The following is a 19,319-nucleotide window of genomic DNA, read 5'->3' on the forward strand; positions in this document are numbered from 1 at the left end:
TACTATGTTCCATGCTCATGTAAAGTAGAAATATATAATATAGGTTTTTATAAGCTAAAATTATAACCAGTTTTTAAGCGAAAACATAATATATTTGTTGTGTTTGTGAAGTACTAATCTAAATTAATAGCATCGAAAAGCTTATTTCTAGTCATGATCAAGAAGAACATGATACAATTCTTTGTTTTGGTCTAAATTAATAGCATCAAAATGTTTATCAAGCGATTTTTTCTTCAAGTGAATACTCAATACTAATAATATAAACTTATAGTGGATTAACTAATAACTTTAATTGAACTATTTTTTTAAAATTATTTTGTACTCTAATTTAATTTTTATAATCTTTTACAAAATAAAATCGGTCTAAAATTTCGATAAACTATTTAAAAATTTTAATATGAAATTTTTAACTATATCTGAAAATTTTTAATTTGTGTCTGAAGTTATTTGGCTAGACTATAATACAAAATAACTTCAAACAAAAATAAGTCATTAATATATGCTATAGTATTTTTGTGTTACAAAATTATTCAATTTGATTGTTAGCCAACATTGCATCATTGAGCCAGACGGGCTCCAACGCAGAACTATATACATCGTCTTCAACTTCATCGTCTTTGCCTTGTCCCATGGATGTCTTCAATGATTTGGTCGTCAGTCAACACTCAACAACTCTGAGGCCTCATCTTCTGCTGGGTAGTTCAAAAGGTTGACATCCATTGTATAGTGATAATTCATAACTTGCAATGCTTTCGTGATGATCTCATATATAGTTGATTCAAATTCTCTGAATTCACGCAAGTCTTTAAGAAAATTACTTCATTTAATGTATTAAGAATTGTACCGAACTAGATATTGAATTCATATAGATTTAGTGTGGTTAAAATGCTTTTTTAGATTTCAGTTTTAGCCATTTTAAAGAGCCCTTGGATAGCAGCTCATAGTTATTACCGTATATTCTATTTACTTGTTTATCGTTATGTTGTTAATTTTTATTAGTTATAAAATGTTCGTCCATAGCAGAGCGCATGGAAAATCCTATCCTATTTTGCAAGAGTGAGTTATGACTTATGAGCACAAAATTTGAACTGTGTCAATCCTTCTTCCATTGAACAATAGACCTACAAGCACTTAAACAAAGCATTTAATCTTACAAACAAAACAAAACAAAACAACTCCAAATCTCCACCACACACGAACAATATAGCATTTTTATTTTAGTACTAGCTAGGAAAGGAGCGAGAGCCTCAACACCCTGATTATGTCCGTGAGTGAAACAAGTCCAAGAAGTAAACCATGGGAATCCACCACCCAAACCCGGTGGACATAGTTAGTGACTGCCTTATCGATAACTTGGGCAAGAGTGGATTCAGTCCCACAAGCCACAAGTTCCCTTTTTTGGGGCTCTGCATTCGACTGATGATCTGCGAACAAAGGACTGGTCGAGATAGCCTCCGTGAATTCTAGAGCGCTCAGTGGAAGCCATGTCTGCAGTGCAGACAAGTGACACCCCCTCAGATCGGTCGCTGAAAACGTTCCTATAATCTTTCTACCTCTGCCCTGCAAAAATATATATTATAAGAGTTAAATATATGATATTATTATGGTATAAAAGCACAAAATATATACATTCATAAGCTGCTTGTGATCTTCTTCGGGGATATCCAGGGCTGTAACTATGGGAACAGCATTGAGCGAACCCATTCGCATAGACTTGATGGCGTCTATAACTTTGGTGCGATCAGATATTGCAAAAACACTGTCAGTGATTGCTCCCAATTCTTTGATGGATTTTGATGTAATGCTCTTCAGCTCCATGTCGTGTTGCTTTAAAAACCTTAACACGTCCATTTGTGTGAGCATTTTGTAGGATGATGCCGACTCTACAAGCTCTACACCAGATACGTTGTTCATTTGGCTGTCTAGTGGTACCATTGCACGGTGGATTCCTTTACTGAATACTTCCATACAGTCTAGTATGCTACCAAATAAGTATATATATCATATATATATAAATAATTTCAATGTATATATAGTACTTTGAGGAAAAGATGATGGAACGGATATATATATATATATATATATATACTTACCTGGTGTTTGGGTTTAAAGTCCAGAGACTGAGCCCCTCAAAACAATGCCCTATGATCGATGACACCTCGACAGACAATTTCTTATCAAGATTATTATCTGAGCCATCACCACCTTTAATGTCATCATCATCAGCATCAGCAATTTGAGCTAAAATATCAAGCATGGTCACCATCCCTATGTAATGTTTCCTCACAGCACCTGTTTGCTTGTCAGCTTCCAAGATCATGGATCCACCGGCTCCGATCCAGTGCCCGGGGGGAGCCGCAACTGGGACCGCCACCACCCGGTTGGCCACCAGTGCGTTCATAGTGTGAGCCAGGGACGCCGTGTACGGCACCTCCACTAGCCTGCGCTTGTTGTCGACCATCAAGTCCTTCACCTTCTTATCTCTTAGCCCTTGAGCTTCCGATGAGTACTTGAGCTTGGTGGCCATGGCAGTGGTCGCGTGTAGCTCCTTTGCTTGTTGCATGTTTTTCCGGTTTCCTTCAATGGTTGCGATGAGCGGTGTTTTAAACCTGTGGATAACATGATATAGACAAAGATATATATATATATGTATATATTATCCATATGGAAATTGTACAGTTGGTCTGTGCAATGGATTTGTGATTCGAGTGTGCATGGGATTGCACGTGTCAGATATAGCAAGAGATGAGGCATTGCATGGCACTATATATACTTGCCACTTGTCATTGTCTTGTTTACGTGGACGTTTCAACTGCGTTTCTTTTAAAAAAAAAATCCCTTTTTTCCTTATTATTATTTTGGACATAAAAATTATTTATATAATATATGAAGCAGACACGAAAGAGAGTTAATCTTCTACTATTTCATGTTCATATAAAGTAGATATAATATCGGTTTAAGTTCAAAGTATAACCAGTTTTTAAGCGAAAACATAATATTTGTTGTGTTTGTAAATATTAATCTAAATTAATAGCATCAAAAAGCTTATTTATAGTCTTGATTAAGCAGCTGGGATGGTTGACAGAGCTTCATAATCTTTAAAAAAAATTCTACTTTTATGTAAAAAAATTCGTTATAATTTGCATAAGATATGTAAGTACGCAAGGAGCGAACATTAGTGAAAATAGATTAAAAAGCATATGGACCTGAGTTTCATTAGAGCAACTCTAATGTTCGCTACCCATTAATTAGTTACTTAACATGTCTAAATCATCCCAAAATATAATTTTTTATTTTCTCTCTCATCTGCATCATTTTTTACAACTTTTTTCATAAATATGCTCCAATGTTAAGCCACCCTAAAAGTTGTCAACTATGGCCCCACACATTGTTATTTAATATATTATTTTGTAATTATAAATATTGTCACACTAAATTTTTTAAATCCATATATTAATATAAATAAATATTACATAAAATTTAAATTAAACGAAATTTAAAAGAGCTTATAAAATGACATAATCATAATTAATTAATCTAACATAATTAAAAAAATGTTAATTAAAATGATTTCCAAATTTTGACCATATGTGCTCTACCAAGTCCGCCTGAAGATTGCAATGAATGTTTCTATCACGAATTTCAGCATTTCTTTGAAACATTGTCGAGAAGTCAGAAATAGGTCCATGCAATACTTCAACCATTAGGGTGTCGGCGGGGCCGTCATCATAATTAAAATCAAACAAACTCTCATATGCATCTCTTTCATCCTCGACAATAATGTTGTGCAATATGATGCATGCATATATAATATCTTTGAGAACATCTCTTTGCCAAAAAGGTGTTGGTCCTCGTACAATAGCAAAACAAGATTGAAGTACTCTGAATGCTCGCTCAACATCTTTGCGTACCGCTTCTTGGCATTGGGAAAATAATTTTTTTTTCTCTCCTTGAGGCAGTGGGATAGTTTTAACAAACGTACCCCACTCTGGATAGATACCATCTGCTAGATAGTACCCCTTGTTGTATTATGTGCCATTTATTGTAAACTCAACTCTCGAAGCTTGCCCTTGTAAGATATCAGTGAATATTAGGGATTGATTTAACTCATTGAGATCATTATTGGATCCTGGAACACCAAAAAATGCATGGCATATCCAAAGATCTTGTAACGCAACTGCTTCGAGCATGATTGTTGGTCTACCATGATCACCTCGCGTGAATTGACATTTCCATGCAACTGGGCAATTTTTTAATTCCCAGTGCATACAATCAATACTTCCCAACATGCCTGGAAAACCACGCACCTCCCCCATTTGAAGTAAGCAACGAATGTCCCCAGCATTAGGTCGTCTTAAATATTGAGTCCCAAAAATATCATTCACTCCTCGAAAGAAATTGACTAGACATTCAATAGCGGTAGTTTCACTAATTCGAACATACTCATCAACATAATCGGCAGGCACTCCATATGCCAACATTTGCATAGCAGCAGTGCTTCTGTAATGGCGAAAGCCCCTTTCTACAGACTGCATCAAACCTCATTTAGAAATACTCCGAATGATTTTCTAGAGCTTGCACTATGCGTAGGAATACATGTCTACGCATTCTAAATCTTCTTTGAAATTGATATTCTGTATACACCGGTTCATCATAAAAGTAATCATCGAACAAACGTTGGTGTCCTTCTACATGACCCCTATCAATGTGGGCTCTCTTTCTTCCTTGTCTTGTTGAGCTACCCCCATCTATGAGCGCTTTGAAATATTGATCATCATGATCTTCAGTACACTCTGCAATTATTATATCCTCTAGACTCATATTGTCGTATGGATTCGGAGAATTTGGCGAATCCATTGTCGAACTTAGAGTATATGATATTTGGGAATGAAAGATGAATGAGAGAGTAAAATGAAGGATTGAATGGAGAGTTGAGTAAAAGGAATATTGAAATTTGGTATTTATAGACATGGTGACATATATATGTAGCCGTTAAAATGTAGCTGTTAATAATGTGGTTGATAAAAATACATAGCAATTACAACTTCAGGATATTATTCTTAATATAAGTACACAAGTTTTCATGATCTTTCTTTTGTTCAGGAGTCATATGCGACGTGTCCTTAATGAGATAATCCATATATTTTGTCATCCTATTATCTTCTGCCTCTTTCTCCTTTATCGACACCAATTTCTCCAATGCAGATGCATTCTGTTCACTAATCTCTATAAATCTAGTATGTGTCTTTTTTCTCCTTCCCTTTTCTCTTTGCTGCCTTTTGGCCAGTAGGGCGCACTTCACGTACTTCATCATCACTGATGTCTGCATTGGAAGAAGAAGTAAATGCCCCTGATCCTGACACCTTTGTCCTCTTACCACCTTTTGGTTGGTACATTGTATTCCATTTCGCCTTATCCTTTAGCAATCTCCAACAGTCCACAAGCAGAAAATTTGAGTTGTTATTTTCAGATTTGTACAATTGATGTGTATTCTCAAGAATTTGCTCATCAGACCAACCACTGTGATGTGCTTGTTGAACTCATTTATAACACCCATTGAAACGTGCCACCTTTTGATTCATCTTGTTCCAATGATATTTGCATTGCTTTCCAGTTCTTGCTTGCTCGCCTTTTTAGTTGGTGTTGTAGTATTCTGCGATTCGAGCCCAGAAATGTGTAGAAGTTTGGTCATTCCCCACAATGGCATCCTTAGATGTATTAAGTCATCCACTTATCAGAAGTATAGTAGCTTCCTTGCTCCATTTGACTTTACATTTATGCCTTGATTCATCTTCATTGTGTAGAACTACATTTTCCAACCCTTCAACACCATGTTCAGGTTGGGTTTCAGAGACAGATGTCGATGATGTTTCACGATTCAAATCAATACTAGACTTTTCCATACTTGGCCTATAATTTCTTGAAACCATTTCGGGTTGGTGTAGGGAAGACATATAAAAGGCATATGGTAGTGAATTTGTTAGTGTGAAGAATGGAGCTTGTTGGGGTGTCTCAAAAGAGCCAAAATTTTGGTAAGGGTAAGAGGACATAGGATAATTTTGAGAATTTAGAAAACTTTGGTTAAATTGATAATATTGAAAATTTGAATTTTGATGATTAGTAGATGGAGTATTTTGAAAATTTTGATTGAAATGAGAATATTGAAAAGTTGGATTTTGGGGATTGGTATGTGGAGAAAATAATGAATTTTGAAAAACTTGAGAATATTGAAAATTTAGATTTCAGAAGTTGGTATTTGGAGAATTTTGGGAATCTATTGGTAAGAAAAGAAATTTTGTGATATTGATAATTTGGAAGAAGATATATGTAATGGTGTAAAAATTGAATGAAATAAATGAATGTATAGAAAAAACAATAATAAAAAATTATGTCACCAACGGTTAAAAAAACGGTAATAAAAACAAACAGTAACAAAATGTTTTATATATGTAAAATATTATATTTAAATATAAATACTAAGGCTTCTAACAACTACCACTCTTCTAAGCCACTGCGTTGGAGCTGCTCTTAATCATTTATAGTATTTTTGTTATGTATTATCTAAATATAAATCAATAAATAATAAACATAAAATCAATAATACACAATTTAAATTTTATTTAAAAACTGCTCATGATTTAATTTTTTAGGTCGACCACAATAATATAGCAAAATCACATTTATATAATTTTATCTTCAACTAAATATAAAGTCATCGATGAAGCATACCGCAATTTTCTTCTCTCTTTTTTTCCTGGAAATTAAAAAGTCTAGGTGGGTATCACTAACTTGTTGAATTCCCACAGAGGAACATGGATTTTGCTGAGATTACAAAGGTTACAAAATTCAGGTACAATGTGCTAAAAAACAAACTTATGGAATCCAAAATGCCTGTATATTATTGGGAGATCAACCAAAAATAAAAACATGCCACCAATTGGCCGTTTGCCCCCCAAAATATGGTCTCGGTGGCAATTTTGGCTTACAAAACTGCTGCATGTAACAACAAAATTCAAAATGTCATCTCCTAGTTAGGGACGAACGGTGGTAAATTTTCTTTGTTTTCTTCCTTTGGTACGACAAGATAAAATCACTTACTAAAAACCGAGTTTTCTTGGTTTCCTTTTATTTTCGATTTTCAAGTTTCTAAGATAAGTTCGAATTTATCCATCTAAAGGTAGATTAGTCCCAAAATTGCCTCTTTCTTCTGAGCATAGAAACACAGATCAGAAGAAGACAAAACAAAACAATCTTACAGCCAATAAGATGAGAAATTTAATTGCGTAAATATCCCTCTTTCATGATCTCACGCTCATACTTCCGTGGAAGACTGCTCTTTGGTAATGATCAACAATTTGATCATCCAACATAATCAAATTCTGGCCAAGGAAGTTAGCAATCAATTTCATCAGCTACGATATTATACTTGTTAAGTAAAAATCTTACTCACCGTAATGCCTAGCCAAGACCGTATAAACACTTTGATAAAAAAAAAATTTAAAAAGTGATATTTTATACAGTGCCAGGTGAATCGGCTTGCAATTGTAACACATCATATACAATGTGTTTTTGCAAATCTACGGTTATAAACAGTGGAGATTAATTATATACACTACTATTTTTTTGGCCTGTTGGCGTTACAACATAAGTAAATACATGACCTTGAAGTCAATGCCAAAGGGTTGAAATCTTTGGTAGGTTTCGCACCTGAATGGCCTAAAGCAAGGTGTTTGACAAATTACCTGGCCGTAGCTGGAGGAACACCTTCTTTGAAGAGAATATTTGCAACTGGAGGTGGAAGCCAAGCTGCAGTGCTTCCAGATTGGCTGTCCTGATAAATATCATTGGATCGAGTCGAGCTTTTACGCTCCTTCCTCAGCTTTGAGCTGACACCTCGTCCAATGAATAAGCTGAACTTCATGGCTGCAAGCAAACCGAATGCAATCGCCAGTGGCCTCACTGCCCAGTGAAAATCCTCGATATGTTGATACTTCTGTACTACCCCAGGACAAGTATCAAAGGACACTTGTTCCACTTCAGCTGGATCTGCCAAGAAACTACTATGTTTATCTCCAAACACAAACCTTCCAGGAAACATCACAACAAGGCAGCCATTTGGAAGGACTTGGGAGATCCTGCCAGTTGCAAAGGCTCCTCCACTCTTCCGAGGCCATTCAAATCGGGGAGCACGGATATTTTCCTTTAGCCTCACAAACTGTCCAATGTAGAAACCACTAGCTATTTCGAGATCAGATAAATGCCCTCTCCAAAGAAACTCTAAACCAATAAATCCAGCAGTAACACTTCCATCTCGCTGTATAGAATGAAGAACTCCAACAGAAGAGTGTTTTCCAGGGAATACCCTCAAGTGCACCCAATCACCCCTGGTAAAGCTAGATGTTACCCTCTCAATTGTCGAGATGAGTACTCTAACAGGGTTCCGAACTCCAGGGATCTTCACCAGAACAAAATCATCTCTATCAGAGTTGCTATCCAGACTAACAACAGTGCCTTCAGGGACATCCATGGTCTGAGGTCTGCATGCATTCAGTGGCTTCCTTGAGCGAACAGTATCACCAACTAGAAGATGATCTTTTGAAAGATACCATGCAGTGTGACCACCAGAACTTGATCGTCCTACAAGTGAACTGGTTCGGGAACCAAACCATTCTTCTTCACTGTCAATAGCATTCTGTGAGCTGCAAATTCAGTTGCGAATAACAGTCAACATGTGAGCACAAATAGATAAACAAAAAGGCTTGAATATTTAAATACCTTTCCAACGCATGTAATATATCAGCTATTAAAGGTCGATTGCGAAGATCATACTCAAAGCACCCACTGATGACATTCCCAATAGCAGGAGGCAAACCACTTGGAATCTGAGGCTTTTCTTGCTTGATCACAACAGAATAATATATTTCTTCATATGACTTTCCAAACCACGGTGGAACACCAGTCAACATCTCAACAAAGCAACAGCCAAATCCCCATGAATCTGTCTCAAAAGATATAGGACCTCTCACTTCTGGTTCCCACTGTTCTGGGGCCATGTAATTTGGAGTTCCAAGTCTAAGAACCATATCCGGACTAGATAGTGGGATTCCAAGAAGCAGATATGGGATCCCAAAATCTCCCAAAACGGCTTCATCATTTTCATTTAGAAGAATATTAGAAGGCTTTAGGTTTAGTACCAGAGTCCCGATTGAATGCAATTCTAAAATTCCTTTTGCTAGCCCTATTCCATACCTGTGAGCATTAGAGTTCCAAGGTCATGTACTCTAATAACATGGTAAACTTCATAAATAATAATATAGTATGTAACCTTAAAGCACTAGAAATCTGAAGCTTGCCACCCTTGACCCGAGCTACTCTATCACCCACTGATCCCTCATAAACTTTCATAGCAATGCAAATCTGAAAATGAAATTGTCTAAGAAACAGAAATCCACGCGCATAATATGAAAATACAGAATTAAACTTAAAAGAGAACTCCAAACTTAATTTCACAACATTCACCTTTCCATCAACAATTGAAATACCATGCAACCAACAAACACTGCGGAACTCTCGGCACTTAAAAAATAGCACTTCAAACTTATCCAGAAACTTCTGTGTGTGGTCCATGTCCAATGGGTGTAACACCTTAACAGCCAGTTCATGAAATTCATCAAAATCCAGAGATGACTGGTGATGAGTAGCTAATGAAACATCACCAAAAGGGCCTCGGCCAACTCTGTACTTAAGTTTCAATGAGGCAGGATCAATCCATGGACCAACTGGAGTAGGCGTAGCCACAACAGTTCTGAGGTGATCAGGATCTCCTTCAAAGAGCTCATACTCAAAAGATGTTACCACCTTTCCCATCTGATCAGCCATGTATTCTATTTGTAATGGTAACAATGAAAAAATTAAGTATCCAATTCACAGTGATACAGAAAAAATACTAATCTTAGTGTATATATTCTCCAGATTAAATTATATAAAATATTTCCTATACCATGTAGAAGAGATGCCTTAATTCTAACCCACAAAGCCCTGAGGCACCTCAGGCAAAGTCAATTCAATAGAAATGCTATCAAGTTAACATAGAATCAAAAAACTGTATCTCAGTTCTTACAAAGAGTTTATTGCAGTTCCCTACTAATAAACTGAAAACAATTTCTGAAAATCGGCAAAAGCATTCAGCAAAAAAAGAAACTATTAAAACAATAAAAAAAAATTCAAATCCATCAAGTTCAATAACTTATAAAATCGGAGATAAAAACCTCTTCATGTTATTGAGATCATGTAAGCCACAGGCTAAGCAAACATTAGAAACCCTTACCGTTGATTATGAAACTAATAACGCTCCTAATGACAAATCGGCTTCAGAACAAACAACACAAGCAATACAAGTTGGAAAAAAGAAATTCCAATTTTGTGTAAAATTGATGAGATTATACAAATAAATTGCCATAATCAAACCATTTCTACCCAGAAAAATCTGGCAAGCAGCTAAAAAACACCTCTTTTTAACTTAGGGCTAACAGAGCAATCTGATAATCTATAATATTTAGTCTGCTAATATCATATATATCAAACTCCATACGGCAATTTTGAACTAAAAGGTAAGTCAAAAGTAACGAAAAAGTCAGAAAATAAGTAACTGATATGCACAAAAATATATTCATTCGTTTTTTGCTAATTGAGATTTACAATTAATTGACTACACAAATACATATTACAGTGCTGTTAAAGACAGTAAAAGCTAACACAAAAAGAACAAGAACGTAAAATAAACTAATTTTCTTCGATCTTCTCAGTTTCTCAGCAACCAAACACATACAAGCACTAACCAGAGGAGAGAAAGCCTCAATTCCGGGGACGAAGTTCAAATAATGATCCAGAAGAAATTAATTCTAGTTTTTTTTTTCCTTCTTCGGTTTCAGGAAGTTGTGGAACCGAAAATGAGGGACCTTACGCAAGGGAGTACAGGATTTCGGTGCACCCTTACTTATCTGAACACCACGCCACCAAGACTTCACCTTAGAATGACACGTGTCTTAATAATTCTAATTTGTTGCAACGTGTATGATTTATATACTTTCGAACACCCGGTCAAGGTTAATTTTTTTAAAACAAAATAATAATAATATTTTCTCTTTCAAAAAAAAAAAATTAATAATATTTTTAGGAGTTTGCCGATATTTTTGGAGGGACTTAATTGGGTTTTTCTAATTTGTCTTTGGTTAGTTTATTTTTCCGTTTTTTTTTAAGTCATATTTTGGATTTTTCTTCTTTCATAAAAAATTGAGGAAAAAGAAAATAATTCAAGAGTTCTAAGACAATTATCGAAAATTATTTGACGTAATATCCTGCTGTAACACTGTCATTTTTTAATTTATTTTGATTTTCCGAGAAACACTTGTGGCTATCTTTTCTTAATATTAAGATCTCTAATGAGTACGTACTATGCCTCCTTAAACTTTCTTTCAAGAAACAACTAGTCTAGGATCGATTGCAACAATTGAAAAAAAAATCATAATTAGACCAAAAGTGTTTTTTTTTTCTTTCTTTGCGCTCCTTTTGCAACTTTTTTTTTCTTTGTTCTTTTTCAAAAGACTAAATAACGTAATGTACAAATCTTGTCAGGGAAAATGGATTTAGTCCTTCGAGTGGGACAAAGACAAGACTAAAAATTAAGGGCGTTCTTGCATTTGCATGGTTCACATACTATGAACTAATTTGCCTTTATACAATAACCAAAATACAAAAGATACAAATAGACAGGGTTCACATACTATGATTGAGCTAATTTTACTTCAATTTCTCTAACTTGTAGTGACCTAGCTACTCTCTAAAACATTCTACTACGTTTTGAGAAAATGCAGAGAGAATCTGGTAGGACGGTTGGTCCTACTACAGTCTGCTGATGATGATCTCTTTCTCGAAAAACCCCACAACCTGGAATATGAAAGTAAACCTCTTAAGAAATGAGCCATCTTAAACTGAGGAGCAGCATTTTCTTCATCTTCTTCTTCTTTAATAGGACGCTTCAAATTGTTCTCTTGATCATTTTCCTGACCCTTAGTACTAAGCTTCATGTCGTTTGATCCAGACGACAATCTATATATATGTGTGTACAAGTGACAACATAGGTAACTAGTGTTAAAAAAGTTTCCAACTCTTGTTACACTTTTCATACACAGCATAATCCAGTATATTATAATAATATATATATATATATGCAATAGAAAAGTGAAAAAAGAAAGAAGCAATAAGATAAGAGGACTTCTTACTGGGAATCTTTTTTCCAAGCAATACTTTCTTTCTTTGGTCTAATTTTCTTTAATGGTGAATAATTGATGGTCATGTGCCTGACGAATTGAAGCTAACAACACCATGAAAATCATAACATAAGAAACCTTTTTCTGGCCATTAGACCCACTATATCCATAACGGACCCAAAATCACCAATAATACAGTCAAGAAAAATTTCAGAGCCACCTCTGTAAATAAATGATGAATAAGAAAAGAAGGTCAAAGTTGTGGCTTCTATATCATATATCTTTTTTTTAAACTAAACCTCTGGCTAACCTTACAATATAGCAATTGCTATGTACAGATCATAAACATGCCTCACTATTTGAGTACGATTATGTCAATTTTAAAAATGAGTAGCCATATATATGCATGGTAATCTCAAAGTAACTTGTCAAATTTAATTTAGTATAATAAGGAAAACTTAGAGATTATAATAAAACCTAACTACCTGATCACCTTCTTTAATCCCATAATGTCGAACTTGTGCTTTGTCATTAATTAGTTTCCGACCTTGATAGCTTAAGCAGAAGTGTCCCCAGACTAGTGACCTAATAATAATAACAACAGTAATATGCACAGAAATTATGTTCAACGATCAGAACTCTTCCCGTAGATACTGAAATGTGCTAGTTATTTGAACATAATTAGCAATATCTATTGATGGGTATTACTCACCAGGATATCTTGTCTTGACCTTCTTTGGGCGATGAACTAAAAACTTCTTCTATCCCTTTTTTAAGTTCTGCTACCGTAGCATTTTTCACAACAAACACATCTGTGGGATCAAATTTCATATGAATCATTGTTTAAAGTGCATTTAATCTGTATTCATCTAAAATATTATTCAAAACATAAAAAATTGAAGAGAATTTTTCACAAAAGCGACTTTCTATCATCATCGTTATGATATTTTTTTTCAAAAAAATTGAGATAGTAAAGGAATGAAAGGTGTCACCAAAGGCAGTGCCATCGAGCTTGAGATACTGAAGCTGAGGAAGCTTGCGGTACGAGCTGTAGCTCCGCACATCATGATCATCAAGATGATTAACATCGTCGTTTTCTGTCAGAGGAGCCAAACACCGCCTCTCTATCAAAACCTTCAAAGTACTAGCAGCACCTCTAGTTTTACTACTGCTACGAACGCCATTGATGTGCCTAGCTTCTTCGCCTCTGTTGCTTCGCATAATAACCTTCAGGCTTCAAAATTCTTCTCTCCCAAGGAATACAAAACGCAAATGACCCAGGTTTAAGCTCAGTATTAGTCCGAACTTTACTTTTTTTGGTGGTTTTGGAATGATTTGAGTGAACTGAACCAGTAGTTGCAGAAGAGTACTGAAGCTTGGAGAAGATGACAATGGAGGGACCTAGGGGAAAGCGTGGGTTGGTTTTAGGGGCTTTGAAATCGGAGAGACCGTTGTGATTCTGAGAGAATTTGGGTTTGTAATCGCCATTTTCTGTACTCGCGCTTAGATCGCGATTTTCTTACTGTAAGGCCGTTAGATGAGCGCGTGTTATATCCTCGAAAATAATGTTGAGTAGGCTATTCTATTGCGTCAACGGGTGGATTATACTCTTGGGCCGTACTAGACCAATTTGTCAGTCAACAAGGAATGCGTGATTTTTCTTTTCAATATTTTTTTTCTTTTTTATAATAAAAAAATTAAACATAAATTTATATAAGAAAAAAAAAAAACTCCCGACCAAAACAAAAATAGCAATAGCCAATTTTCTTTTTCTTTTTTCATTGTACATTTATTTTAAAATATGATTACTCGTAATAAAAAAATTAAACATAAATTTATATAAGAAAAAAAAAACTCCCGCCCAAAACAAAAATAGCAATAGCCAATTTTCTTTTTCTTTGTTCATTGTACATTTATTTAAAAATATGATTACTCGTAATAATATCCTATTCCTTTAAAAATATATATGGTATCTTACAATAAATTTAAAAATAAATGTGAATGGTTGAAAAAAATGTCATAAAAATTTGATTTGTAATTTGTGTGTATATATTAACTAGAAAACATTTTGTAATAACTTAAAATATATATTTTCAAAAAACTTTTTATTTGTATGATTATTTTTATAAAAAAAAATTATAATTATAGTGTCAGCATATTTTTTTTAGTTATTGTACATTGTTATCAAATGAGTGATACATTTTTATTAATTTTACATTAATATTGAATAAAAGAAATACATAATGTAAATCATGATTTTTATGTTAATTTGATATATAGTAAAATAAATAAGATAATTTTACATATAGTACATTTTTATTAATTTTTATGTTAATTTGATATATAGTAAAATAAATAAGATAAGAAATAAGATTGAAATTATGAACACTCATCCATTTTTCTTTAATATTTTTTAGTATGTTTTGGAATTATTTTTTTCTTAACTATATGGTGACGTGAAAATAAAGAACGTTATCTTTAACCTAGCTTTATATCTCTTCTGTGAAAAAATGTGTAAATAAAAAAAAAATTGGTTTTAATGGTTTTTTATTTTTTTTATTAAATTGTAAACATGACTTAAATTTAAATAAATGAATAATTAAACAAATTAAAATACTATATTTTTGAGATATTTTACAATAATAATTATTTAAAAATAATAAAACCATGTATTTTATAATTTAAATAAAATTTTATTAAACTTACACTTAATATTATATTAAATATATAATATATAATATTTTGTTGTCACTGCAAACTCAAAAACTAAAAAAAACCACTACTACAAAATACAATTTACGGGTCACATTTTTAGAACACACATTTTTAAAGCTCTTAAATAGAGTATTCGCACCCCGCAAGTCCAAAAAACTTTTTTAAAGTCTTTTTTGTAGTAGTGAATATAAACTTAAACAAAAATAAATTAATTATTTAATTAAAATATGATATTTTTAAGATATTTTATGATAATTTAAATAATTAAATCATATTTATTTAAAAATAATAAAGACATACATATCATTTTTTTTATCTTATAAATTTGTATGATAGTTTGTTTTTTATTATCAAGTGATTGAAGTTTTTTTTCTTTATCAAATTTACTAGAGGACATTGTGAGATATATTAGAAACTAAAAATAGTTGATAGATGTATAATATTGTCTACATTATGACTTCACCACAAGAAAAGTTAATATTAGAGGTGGTATAATTAGAGGCGGGTTGAATCCGTCTGTAATGTGAAGGTTATTAGCGGTGGACTAATAATGTTTAAATTTAAAAAATTATTATTAGCGGCGAACCTATAATTATTAAAGGCAGATTGTCCGTCGCTAATACATATGTCATGTAGCCATGTAAATATATATCTATGTCAAAATTGTGTTTAGATGTCATATATATATATAGAGAAATTATTGATATAAATATTTATATATACTACAGAGCTATAATATATTATATTATATATATTTAAAAAAAAACAATAAAACAAATTTTATTAAAATTATAAATAATATTTACAACTTTAATATTAAGCAAATTAGCATTATAATTATACCTAGAAGATATGAACATAGATAATTCTAATTATGACCAATTTTAAAAATTAATATAGTGGGCTGAATTTGAATCACTATTTTTATAATTAAAAATTCTAATAAAATCACAAAATTAAGGGCCATGAGCTTCTAAGTTCTACCTAAAGCTTTGTAAATGACTATTTAAGATATGTTTTTTTATTTCGCTAAAGCAGCTAAACATCTGTAGCCATATATTATATAAGCACAAAGTAAATACTGTTAGAGAATAGAAAGAAGAAACGGTACTTTACCGGAGCTTATCATATCATTTAGTTGCGTACGTAGCTCCAAAGCTTTAGCTTGAACCAGAAACTCATATAAATATTTATTGATTGATATATATTATGAGATATGTATGTACATAGATTTTTGGAAAGTGATATTGGCACGGCTCAATCTGATATGGATACCTATGCCCTGTATTTGCATAAATCCATGCTCAGATTGAACCTTGCCAACATCGCTCTCTTTTCTTCATTACATATCAAAAGCTTAATGGTTTTATACAAAATCACAGCCTATATATAACAAGTGCGCTGTTTTAAAAAGGCCCGTAGAAAGAAAGGTCTGGTAGCTATAACTTTTTTTCTTCTCTTTTATGCCATCACTTAATTGAGGCAATTTCCAGCCTAAAAGTTGGACATTATGAGGATAAAAAAGCCTATTCAAAATGGGTCCTTATATTATATAGACCATGTTCATGCTCAGTTCTGCTTTTCTTTTTCCCTAGTCTGAATTGAATTATTCACCTAAAAGTAATGAAGATGACATGTTAATGTAAATAAATACAGTGGATGTGAATTGAGTTAATTGGTTAAGGAATGGGATTTTTTGACGTCTCCGACTCCGGCCATATGACTCGGAGATTGCCTGCCACTGCTATGACAAAGAGGTTAGTGGATATTGCTCTCAATTCTGAACTCACCACAATTATTCAATTAGATAGATTAGAACAACACACAATACATTCTAATGGCTGCTTATAGCTTCTTTGATTTCGAGATAAAGCTAGCTTTACATACTTTTTACTTTTAGATAATAAAATAAGTAAAATTATAAAAAATATATATATTCAATAGTTGAGTGTTATAATTTAAAAGAGTTTTTCATATCATAAAAAGCATTTTAATATTATATTTATTATCACTATTGTTAGTTACACCAAGAAAATTTATAATTGGCCTATGAATAAAATTATAAATATAAAAAAGTTTATTAATACTCAATAAAAGCATTCTTTTAAAGAAAAGAAAAAAAAGTGTTTTTCTTTTTTTTTTTCAAAAAGAAGGTAGATATTTACTTCTGTGAAAAATGAATTTTAAACCGGTATTATTGAAAATTTAACCCGATGCTCTCTAAAATAACTTTTAAACTTTATAAAAGTTAAGCTAGGTCAAATAGATTGATAATATCTTGTCAAGAAAAAAAAATAGATTGATAATATATTAGGATATCAAAAAGAGGAGACAGTCAATTAGTAATTGACTGCAAACGATAAAATTTATGATAAATAAGTATTCTTTATTTTAATGAGTGCACGGTGGTTATGAATTGATTCAAGTCACTAGAGTTGATGAGAATGACATAACATAATTGTTTACTGAGTTTTTTCGAAACTTTAATAATAAAATATTAGAGAGCTTAGAAGAAAATGTTTGAGGACTGAAGACAAAGTTTTTACGTGGTTGGGGCATTAATGAGTCTTAGTTCACGAGATAGTTGTGTACGCCCTAAATATCTACGGGCTATTAGCGAGCTGAGAAATAACATAATTATATCAGCCACGTGGAAGCCACCTACCCGGAGCTGCTGTTGAAAGGCTCTACCTCTTTAGCTCGAGGTAACCAAAGGTTTATTGCGATTATTAAGGCATCAGGTCAGCAGTGTGGACACCACGGGCTGAGACTACATCAAGCTCGGGGTACGAGCTTGAGTTAGCACCTCTGACATTTTATAAAGTCAACCATGCAATGTAAACGTGCATATATCAGACATCATGTGTCTACTCCATTCCTGAATTCTCGGACACGCAGCATAAACGTGCGTGTTCAGGCACCCCACGACTGGGTTAAGTCATGCGGCCCATTATCCCCCTTACCTATTGATTAGACCACACTTCATTGTCAGGTTTTAGGAATTAATCATGAATGTCACAGAAGTGACATGATGGGTAAGAAGGTCACGGGATGACCTCCCTTGCCAACTCCCAGGTGCCCTCTCCCTATAAATATGGAGACCCTGGGAGTTGCAAGGGGTTGGCTTCTAATTTGTAAAGAAATACCCTGTAAAAAATATCAGAGATATATCAATAATATTGGCTGGTGGACTAGAAGGATTTTAACCTTTGAACCATTCGAGTTATAATCTTACGTTGAGATCATTCATCTGTTACGGTTCATTATTTAGCACTAATCTCTCTCCTTATTCATATAATTATCTATTGCCGAAGAACCGCGTCAACAGTTTGGTGCTTTCATTGAGAGGTGTTAGATTGGTGCTATCACAAATACCCAACCATGGTAGTCACTCGCTCAAGACATGGTAACGAGGCGGACCAACGTGATGGGAAAAAGGCCCATCATGCCGCCATGTCCGATGATCAGAACCCTGAGGTTCAGCAGCGGCCGGGCAAGCAGCCAATAAGCCAAGACGACACTGGAAGTTCGGCTCCCCGGCCGCCCAATCCGAACCCGGATTTATATACGGCAGTAGAAATGGAAAATGCACAGTTGAGGAGTCAGCTGGCGAAAGCGAACCAGCAGATTCAAGAGGTTTTAGCCCGACTACCCCTTCTTACAACCGACGCTAACGTCGGAAAGGGGCACGGTGAGACTCATAAGTCCCGCCGGGGTAGTTGGTCCAGGCCCAATCGGTCGGTCAGACCCCCAACATCAAATTCTACTCCCACGTCGCACCACCGGGAAACCACATTTGAGGAACTTCCTAGGGTCGAGCAGCAATTCAGCCGATCGGTCCGGACCTCAACTCCCAGCTCACTTCCGCCCTCGAGCGCACCCAGGAGGGCTCGAGGAAGCTCGCGAAGGAGATCCGAGGAGGGCTCGCAACGACAGCCCGCCCCGGCCAGCCGTCCTGCACCCCGCTCAGACCGCCAAGCACAGAACGCAGAGGATGGTAGAGCGGAGCGGCCGCGACCTAACTTGATCCGTCCTGACGGGTCTAGGATCGCATCCCCGGTCAGACATCCTCCTTCACCAATAAGATACTCGTCTCCTCCCCGGCCAGTCCGAGACATTCCGGCTCATGGGAGCAGTAGGAGAAATCCTCTTTCCGTCGGACCTTCCCATCGTAGCCGGGCGCCCAGAGAAGTCCCGGATCCTCATCCCCAGAGGCGGGCTCCGAACTTCTCAAATGGAAGTTATTGGACCGGAAGCCGTCGAAGTGATCTCTCCGGCAGAGACCTGCGCCAACGCTTGAGCTCGGCGCAAAGTCCTCAGGCCACCCCGAGGGGC

General features: G+C 34.7%; 4 protein-coding genes across 7 annotated transcripts; all 4 read right to left on the minus strand.

Annotated features, from left to right (window-relative positions):
* Positions 1–1,103: 1,103 nt before the first annotated feature.
* Positions 1,104–2,590, minus strand: LOC133796398 (SNF1-related protein kinase regulatory subunit gamma-like PV42a). Its single transcript, XM_062233888.1, has 3 exons — positions 2,094–2,590; positions 1,630–1,981; positions 1,104–1,560 (listed from the first exon to the last, which is right to left on the minus strand). The coding sequence occupies exons 1-3, from the start codon at positions 2,561–2,563 to the stop codon at positions 1,228–1,230; spliced, it is 1,155 nt and encodes a 384-aa protein (XP_062089872.1). The 5' UTR covers positions 2,564–2,590; the 3' UTR covers positions 1,104–1,227.
* Positions 2,591–3,557: 967 nt separating this feature from the next.
* LOC133795150 (uncharacterized) lies at positions 3,558–5,950 on the minus strand. Its single transcript, XM_062232598.1, has 4 exons — positions 5,248–5,950; positions 4,288–4,304; positions 4,063–4,240; positions 3,558–3,957 (listed from the first exon to the last, which is right to left on the minus strand). The coding sequence occupies exons 1-4, from the start codon at positions 5,394–5,396 to the stop codon at positions 3,558–3,560; spliced, it is 744 nt and encodes a 247-aa protein (XP_062088582.1). The 5' UTR covers positions 5,397–5,950.
* A 1,505-nt stretch (positions 5,951–7,455) lies between these two features.
* Positions 7,456–10,972, minus strand: LOC133796399 (protein KINASE OF THE OUTER CHLOROPLAST MEMBRANE 1-like). Of its 3 annotated transcripts, none has more exons than XM_062233889.1 (5): positions 10,839–10,972; positions 9,520–9,884; positions 9,326–9,417; positions 8,776–9,249; positions 7,456–8,699 (listed from the first exon to the last, which is right to left on the minus strand). In XM_062233889.1, exons 2-5 carry the CDS (start codon positions 9,877–9,879, stop codon positions 7,739–7,741), a joined length of 1,887 nt encoding a protein of 628 aa, XP_062089873.1. In that variant the 5' UTR covers positions 9,880–9,884; positions 10,839–10,972; the 3' UTR covers positions 7,456–7,738. The 3 variants fall into 3 exon arrangements, with proteins under 3 accessions (XP_062089873.1, XP_062089875.1, XP_062089874.1); XM_062233891.1 differs by having other exon boundaries at positions 10,829–10,938; XM_062233890.1 differs by lacking the exon at positions 10,839–10,972 and adding an exon at positions 10,328–10,796.
* Positions 10,973–11,640: 668 nt separating this feature from the next.
* Positions 11,641–16,173, minus strand: LOC133796401 (uncharacterized). 2 transcript variants are annotated; one of them, XM_062233893.1, is made up of 5 exons: positions 16,101–16,173; positions 12,982–13,081; positions 12,755–12,854; positions 12,282–12,373; positions 11,641–12,108 (listed from the first exon to the last, which is right to left on the minus strand). In XM_062233893.1, the coding sequence occupies exons 1-5, from the start codon at positions 16,111–16,113 to the stop codon at positions 11,853–11,855; spliced, it is 561 nt and encodes a 186-aa protein (XP_062089877.1). In that variant the 5' UTR covers positions 16,114–16,173; the 3' UTR covers positions 11,641–11,852. The 2 variants fall into 2 exon arrangements, with proteins under 2 accessions (XP_062089877.1, XP_062089876.1); XM_062233892.1 differs by lacking the exon at positions 16,101–16,173 and adding an exon at positions 13,262–13,928.
* Positions 16,174–19,319: the final 3,146 nt, after the last annotated feature.

This window comes from Humulus lupulus, chromosome 8 (genome assembly GCF_963169125.1).
Source record: "Humulus lupulus chromosome 8, drHumLupu1.1, whole genome shotgun sequence".
Classification (NCBI taxonomy): Eukaryota; Viridiplantae; Streptophyta; class Magnoliopsida; order Rosales; family Cannabaceae; genus Humulus; species Humulus lupulus.